This window comes from Homarus americanus, unplaced genomic scaffold (genome assembly GCF_018991925.1).
Source record: "Homarus americanus isolate GMGI-L3 unplaced genomic scaffold, GMGI_Hamer_2.0 scaffold33913, whole genome shotgun sequence".
Classification (NCBI taxonomy): domain Eukaryota; kingdom Metazoa; phylum Arthropoda; class Malacostraca; order Decapoda; family Nephropidae; genus Homarus; species Homarus americanus.
In genome coordinates, this window is record NW_024748426.1 from 12374 (window position 1) to 20105 (window position 7732).

Genomic DNA, 7732 nt, shown 5'->3' on the forward strand with positions numbered 1-7732 from the left:
CCTTGAGCTAAGAGGAACCAGTGTCAAAAAAATACACAGTCCAAAACAAACATGCTCTCCTTTGCCTGGCCCTTGAGCTAAGAGGAACCAGTGTCAAAAAATACACAGTCCAAAACAAACATGCTCTCCTTTTGCCTGGCCCTTGAGCTAAGAGGAACCAGTGTCAAAACAATACACAGTCCAAAACAAACATGCTCTCCTTTTGCCTGGCCCTTGAGCTAAGAGGAACCAGTGTCAAAAAAATACTCAGTCCACGTCTCCGAACCTCATGCCGGCAAACCAACCCTCTGACAATGTACCAGTCCATATTAGTGAGGCCCTGGACATTACAACCGTACTCTCAATCCCGCTCATGACAGCAACTCAATCCCGCTCATGACAGCTACTCAATCCCGCTCATGACAGCAACTCAATCCCGCTCATGACAGCAACCACTACTCAACGCACATCTCTGACCTAACCATCTCTCCAATCCCCTCTGCCCTACTCACAACTCCTCCAACTCACCCCCTACAACCTGCCTTTTCTCATTACCATGCACCCTAAACTGCAATCGGTCGGCTTCGTCTTGTCTCTCAGCTGGAGGGCTCGATCAACCTCTCTGAACTACTTACGTACCCCTATATTTCCCACTTGGACCTCACACTTCCTTGACTGCTGGACATGTGCCTGACATTCACCCCTTGTTTCCTCCCTGAACCGTTGAATGTGTGCCTGAGACTCCCACTTGAACCTGTTTACCTGTGCTTGATAATCCCTCTTTAGGTCTCCGAACTCCTCTCTCAGCTGTACCAAGGTCCCGCGGCCGTCTCTCTTCCTCCTCATACACATCTCTACTGTCAAGCCTAACCAACTCAGTCCGGGCACAAGGATGAGCATCAGTGCGAGTTCAATCCCTACCATTACTAACCAACACATGATGGCGTTCATTATCCCAACCACAGTACTATCAGTCACGACATTAAAAACTACGCTCTGCTACCATTTGTAACCGGTCGGAATTTACTGGACTTTAATTTCTCACTTGACTTGGGGTTTATCAAAAATTAATAGATGGTAATGGCAGTGGAAGCGCCCCTTTGAGAAAAATCCCGAACCAGCACAAGAACACTTAAATCTACTAAACAAAATGAATTGTCCGTGACCCGTGGAAGGATAGCGTCTGTGACTGGGATGAATGAGACACACTGTAAAATTTAGACACTTATATTCCCTCCAACACTACAAACACAATCAAATAATGGTACACCAATATGCGCACCTCTTAACTTAAACTTAAAACTCTACTCTGAGGAATAAAAGTTATACATGATATAGAAATTGTTAGAAACTCAGGCAACAATAAATTTGAAGTATTAAGAAATGTTGCTTGCACACATGAAACAGGCCTTAAGGGCTTTCACAAAATAATATCAGTCACTTAGGAAATGGTATTAAAAAATAAGAAATTCAATACCCTACAATGAATTGGCCTTAGGGCTTTCAACATAATAATATCAGTCACTGAGGAAATGGTAATAAAAATTAAGAAATTAAATACTCTACAATGAATAGGCCTTAAGGGCTTTCAACAAAATAATAGCACCCCAACAGATGCACACTTCCTAACCTAACCTAACCACTACTCTGGGGAACAAGGTTATACCTGAGATCAGAATTATGAAGAACAATTAGATGCATTAAAAGAATCAAATCACAGCATCACTCTGGTTCCACTTAATGGCACAAACATTCAAAAACAATACTATCAAAATTATTTAGGACTATTTAACTCCACACGTCAAGATAATATCAGTCTGAGGAATGGTGTTAACTACACCCGTAATAAGGAAGATAAAATGTTCCTCTAGGTATCTCCTAGAGTCCTAGACTCACGGTCTCAGTGTATGACCATTAATATACTCAGATAGCCTCAGTGTACTCCCAGTGCGTCCATGGGCAGGAAGAGAGTGAGCCAATCAGACCTTGTGCAGTTGAGAGGAGCTTTAGCTTCCCGTTAGCAAGAGGGTTTCACTAAGCGGCTCGGGACATGTGGTGTTGTGAGCCGACGTCAGCTGGGCACCCAGACGGCTAGATTCCCTCAAGAGATCCTTTGGTACCCCGCTAAACAGTGACAGGCCTACTCTGATCGGGCCAATGGCGACAATCGCCACCCTCAATCATCAACGGCAGTCTCAAACGGCAGTCAATCTCTCGCAGTCAAACTCCGGTCAACTCCGGTCAAGTGGGTTCTGGCGGAAACCCTGAAATGAACTCACTGTTAGCTCTAGTTTACTTTACCACTGCCCTATCTAACCCTGTCTGAGATCGAATGAGACTTACTTGTTATACTGCAATAGTGCAACACAGGTGACTAGGCCACGTGACTATTTCTGTGACGGACGCGCAGGGACGTCTTGTCTGTGTGAATGCTCCCCGTGACTGAGAGAGAGCCAGCGTCGCGTCCTCTCAAGGCGTTAGCTTAGGCCTACGTGACATATTTTCCGCCTAACTAATAACTCCTTGGGACACCCGTAACATTATTCTGACTGATAAACGATCTATAATAATTTCAAATTCAATAATAGTCCCTTAACTTCATGAATCGCATCATTATTAATTCAGTAAATTACATTTAATATCATATAGGCCTAGTTCCGCAATCTCTCGCTATGAGCAGGCAGCGCTCTCTTCCCTCAGATGACCTTGAACGCTCAGTATCGCTAATGGCGGGGCATTTGAAGTTACTCTAAAATTTCTGAATATTACATATATATATATATATATATATATATATATGTATATATATATATATATATATATATATATATATATATATATATATATATATATATATATATATATATATATATATATATATATTATTCCTGGGTGTGGGGTATAACTATACATACCTATTATTTAACGAATTGACAGTGTAAAAAAAAGGTACTGTAAGGATGCTAAAAAAACAAAAATAACATGGTTCAATTTTATTTTAGTATACAAGATAATAATTTTTCATTAATGTAATACGCATTTAAACAAACTATACAGAAGGCTTAATCTTAACGAAACATGTACTTCAATGTTGAGATGAAATACTATTGTTTTGTTACATCCCACAAAGAATAACTAAACATGAAAATGTCTCTCATCAACTTCGAAATCAGAGTTGGATAATCTCATCTAATGGGAGCCTTGAGCCTGGATCTGGCTGGTAAGTTTCTCCAGTCGGGGCTCAGTCGTGGAAAGTGCTACTCTCAAATCGTGTTCAGGTTGCAACCGATTCCTGCTGTTTGTTTTGATGAGAGCCAGAGCGGAAAACCCGGATTCGCACAAATAAGTAGTAGCGAATGGCAAGAGCACTTTCACAGCTTCGCTTCCAAGGACTGGTTTCTCCTTCTTAACAGCAGTCCAGAACACGCCGAGTGACTGTCGCTGAAAGTTGAAGAGGAGAGTTTCATCATGTTGTACTTCGATGAGCTCCTCTTGGAGACTTAGAATGGAAGACTCTTCTTCTGAGAGGTCTTCGACTTGGACATCGAAGGGTCTGCGCACCCATTTGTATTTCTCGTGTAATTCTTCATCCGGAATATATCTGTCGAACTCATCACTCAACTTCTCAAGATGCTCAACAATGATATTTTGTACGTCCAGAAGTGAGACGTCTTCTTTATCTTTGAGAAAAAGGTTCAAGAGTGGAAAAGACGCAGCATTCCCCTGTTCAATCTTTCCCTTCCACAATCTCAGTTTCGCCTTCAATGCCTTGAGTTTTTCTGACAAAGTGACATAAGTTTCATCCCTTCCTTGCATGGACTTGTTCAGCAAATTCAACTCAGAGAATATATCTGCCAGATATGCCAGCTGAAGCAACCACCTTGGTTCCGAAAGCCTTGATGCTAGTGCGTGTTTCTTCTCGTTCAAGAATATTTCAACCTGTGTACGCATTTCAAACACTCTCTGGAGCACTTTCCCTCGAGACAGCCACCTGACGGCAGAGTAGTAAAGCAGGTGTTAATACTCCGACCCCATATCAGAGCACATCTGGTTGAACAGCCTTGAATTCAGAGCTGATGATTTAATAAAGTTTACTATTTGAATCACATCTTCCATCACAGACTAAAGCTCATGTGACAGTTTCCGGGAGGCAAGGTTTTCCCGGTGGCGCAGACAATGAACCACTATCACTGTCCCTAGCATTGCCGGTGCTCCGTCTGAGCACACACTGAAACACTGATCCCGCTTAGGTTTTCTTCCTTGATGAAGTTGTCAACCAACTTGAACAGATCCTCACCTGTTGTTGTCGTCTCCAGTCGTTTACAGAACAGGAAGTTCTCTTCCATGTCGCTCTTCCCTTGGTACCGTGCATATACCAAGAGCTGTGCATCGTCACTGACGTCAGTTGACTCATCCAACTGCAAGCTGAATTTTCCGCTCTCTTTGATGGCAGTCACTACTTGTTCTTTGATGTATGCCGACATTTCTTGAATCCTTCGGCTGAGTGTGTTGTTTGACAGTGGAATAGTTTCAGTCTTTTTCACTGCATCATCTCCGATAACAGTGCGAACCATATCAAGGACTGCTAGTTTCACCAAATTTTCCCCATTTGTGTGTGGCTGTTTACACTTAGCAATTCTTTTTGCAACCAGATAGGATGCAATTGTTGCTTGCCGAACATAAAACACTGTTGTGTTCATAGGGGTGTCTAACCGCTGACGCTTCAGTTGTTCTTAAAATACTGGCGGCCTTTCTCTGCCAGCGTCGGATGTTTTCCCTGGAGATGGCGCCTAAGCCTGTTTTCTTTGAGTTACTCGTGGCTGAGCACTTCGCCACATATAACGCATTGAGGTTTTTTGACCCCATGATCGATGAGAAGCGTGAACCCAATGTCAAGGAATTCTTCTCTGTACACCCGCTTGCTGGACATCACTGAAGAATCTGAAATTAAATATATACTTGCTTACTCATGCATCAGGCAAGAGATGCTCTTTGGTACAAATTTAAAAAAACGCAACGCACATGTATGGAAGGTAAAATTAGCATCAACTTGTGCAATCAATTATCACTGACATGCTGTGGTACAATACTTCGTCATCTACCCCTTTCCCTTCACCCCACCCCTTTCCATTTACCCTCCACCCTTACACCCGCTTCCATTTTTTTTTCTTTTTTTTTAGGTTAAGGTGAGGAATGGATGGAAGGCATGCTGGGGCTCAAGGCACAGCCAGACATGAGGGATAGAGAAGTCACAACATATAGACGTGAGGGGAAAGGTTGGAAAAGATGTTTAATGAGTTAAACAGAGGGGGACAACACCCCTTGCTTTACATATTACAGAGTTTGTTGGCTACCTAAGCTAACCTAGGATTTAGGATGAGGTTGAACAATGGTTACTTCAGTAGACAATGACTAGATTGATTTTACAATTACAAGTTTATTAAAATCTTATACTGTATTACGTTATGGACTCACTAGAATCTAGATTGTGACTTGGTAAATGTGAACTTAAATCATCTAAGTTTTAATCTAAGGTGGATCACTGTGGCAGACATAGATGGGTCGCGGGTTGGGTTGTTGTAGTGCGGACAGACTCCGGGGCCACCAGGCGTGGGGTCGCCCTCCGTTGATGTCTTCCCCGCGTAGGAGGTCTGGGCTGTGAGGGTCGTCCAGGAGTTTGTCCCAAACCTTCTTCCCTAGGCGATGGAACCTGAAGTTGAGAGCCTCTGTTTTATTTCTTAGGTGGATGGTTTCCACTGTCTCCTGGTAGGGTGGCGCTTGGCCACTGGCTGATCTCAAACACTTGTTTTGGAAGCTCTGTAGTTGTTGTAGTTTAGTCTTCCCGAGTGTGACGAGTGGTATATATGGGTACTCCAACACAGGCCTCACCAGCGCCTTGTACAGGTAAACTTGTATCTTCTCAGGCATCAGTTTAAAACGATTTAATTTAGCTGCAGCGACTTTACCTTTATTTAGTCTGTCCTTCACATGAGAAATGATGCCCGTCCGAGAGATGATGAGGCCGAGCAGCCTGCCTTGTTTAGAGTACTCAATATCCTTATCGTCGATCATCAATGGCGCCGGCTTGAATTTGGTTATGGGTATGACCTCGAATTTCATTTTGTTTGTTTTTATTTTCCATTTATTTTTATACTCCCAGACACCCTCTATTGCCCGAGCAGTGAGTCGCGCCATCCTTGCCGTGGACCTTCCTGGGCAGGTGACGATCTGTGTTACATCGTCAGCATACATGACGTACTCGCTGCCGACGATTGGGGGGTGGCAGGTCAGCCGTGTAGAGCGTGTAAAGGGTTGGTGAAAGACAAGAGCCCTGAGGCACGCCACTCGAGAGTGAGAATTCTTCTCCAAAATGTTCTTGCATCTTGATTTTGGTTCTGCGGTCCGTAATGAAGTTGCACAGCAGGCTCGTCAGGTTTTCGGGTAGCCTCAGTTGTATGATCTTATACTGCAGCCCCACGTGCCAGACTTTGTCAAACGCCTTGCTGACGTCCCTCAGTACTATGTTGCACTGCAGGCGGCCAGTCATGGCATTGGCGATCTGCTCGTAGGCCTGAGCTATAGCTGTGGATGTGCCTCGGTATTGGCGGAAGCCGAACTGGCTGGGATTATGCACGTCTTCGTCTTCCAGATACATCCGCAATCGCTTGTTGACTATTTTTTCGAAAATTTTGGCAGGTACTTCTAGTAGCGATAGTGGTCAAAAGTTTTCGACTTTGTTTGGAGACTTCCCTGCTTTTGGTATGAGGCGAATAACGGCGATTTTGAACATCTTAGGGAAGTATCCAGAGGCGAGGCAGGCGTTGCATACATGAGCAAGCCTCTCTATCATGTTGTCGGGGAGTTGAGCCAGGATCTTTTTCTTAATGTGACTTTGCCCAGGTGATTTGTTTTTAAACCCTTTTATGACGTCAGGTAGCTTCCGTCCACCAGTTTAGTGAAGTCAGCCCGTGGGAGCGGCTGGAGCAGGTGCTGATGGTCCTGCAACTGACCTAAAAAGTCCTCCTCAAACTCCCTGTCGAAGCCCTCGTTCTCCTGTTCACTAATGGTAAATATCTTCCGTAAATATCGCTGATGTATTTGTTCTTGGTTTTCCTCCACGAATATTTTTACGTTGTTTTGGTCGAGCAGGTAAAGGACCGTGCTAGAGGTGGAACCCATCAGTCACTTGATACCTTTCCAGAATGCAGCAGAATCGCGGTAATTGTTGGCTGCCTCCCACACCAAGGCGGCCCACCTATATTCATGTAGACGTTTACTCTCGTGCTGGATGTCCGTCTGTAGCTCTTGCGTCCACCCGCTGATACTGGCTAGCTATCTCACGTGATCTTACTGGACACTGAGCTGCCTCAGCTGGTGACTAGTGTGAGGATGGGAAATGGTCCTGTGAGTGGAGGTCGGTATGTTGTTGTCCATCTCCGTCTTCACATCCGTGTACCATTGTTCGACCGCGTCGTCGATGTCATTGAGGCTGACTTCTTCCAGGTTTCTCCCCTACTTGAGACTGAGAGACTTCTTGAAGGAGTCCTAGTCTGACCGATTGAGGTTTGACCTGATGTTGGCGGGGATCATAATGGGATTGGATGAGAGCATCACGACGACTGGCAGGTGATCGCTGGTACTGATGGGACCGGCGGTAACGTGCCTGTTCAGGACGGCCTCGTTGTTAGAGAGGATTATGTCGGGTGTTGTGGCACTGGCACGTCTGATCAATGTCGGGAAATCTGGCCCGAGG

General features: G+C 44.5%; 2 protein-coding genes across 2 annotated transcripts; both read right to left on the minus strand.

The window, feature by feature from the left end:
• Positions 1–3168: 3168 nt before the first annotated feature.
• LOC121880249 (zinc finger BED domain-containing protein 5-like) lies at positions 3169–3930 on the minus strand. The gene has a single exon (XM_042387403.1). The coding sequence runs from the start codon at positions 3928–3930 to the stop codon at positions 3169–3171; it is 762 nt and encodes a 253-aa protein (XP_042243337.1).
• Positions 3931–4175: 245 nt separating this feature from the next.
• On the minus strand, positions 4176–4679 carry LOC121880248 (protein FAM200A-like). Its single transcript, XM_042387402.1, has one exon. The coding sequence runs from the start codon at positions 4677–4679 to the stop codon at positions 4176–4178; it is 504 nt and encodes a 167-aa protein (XP_042243336.1).
• Between the last annotated feature and the right edge of the window lie 3053 nt (positions 4680–7732).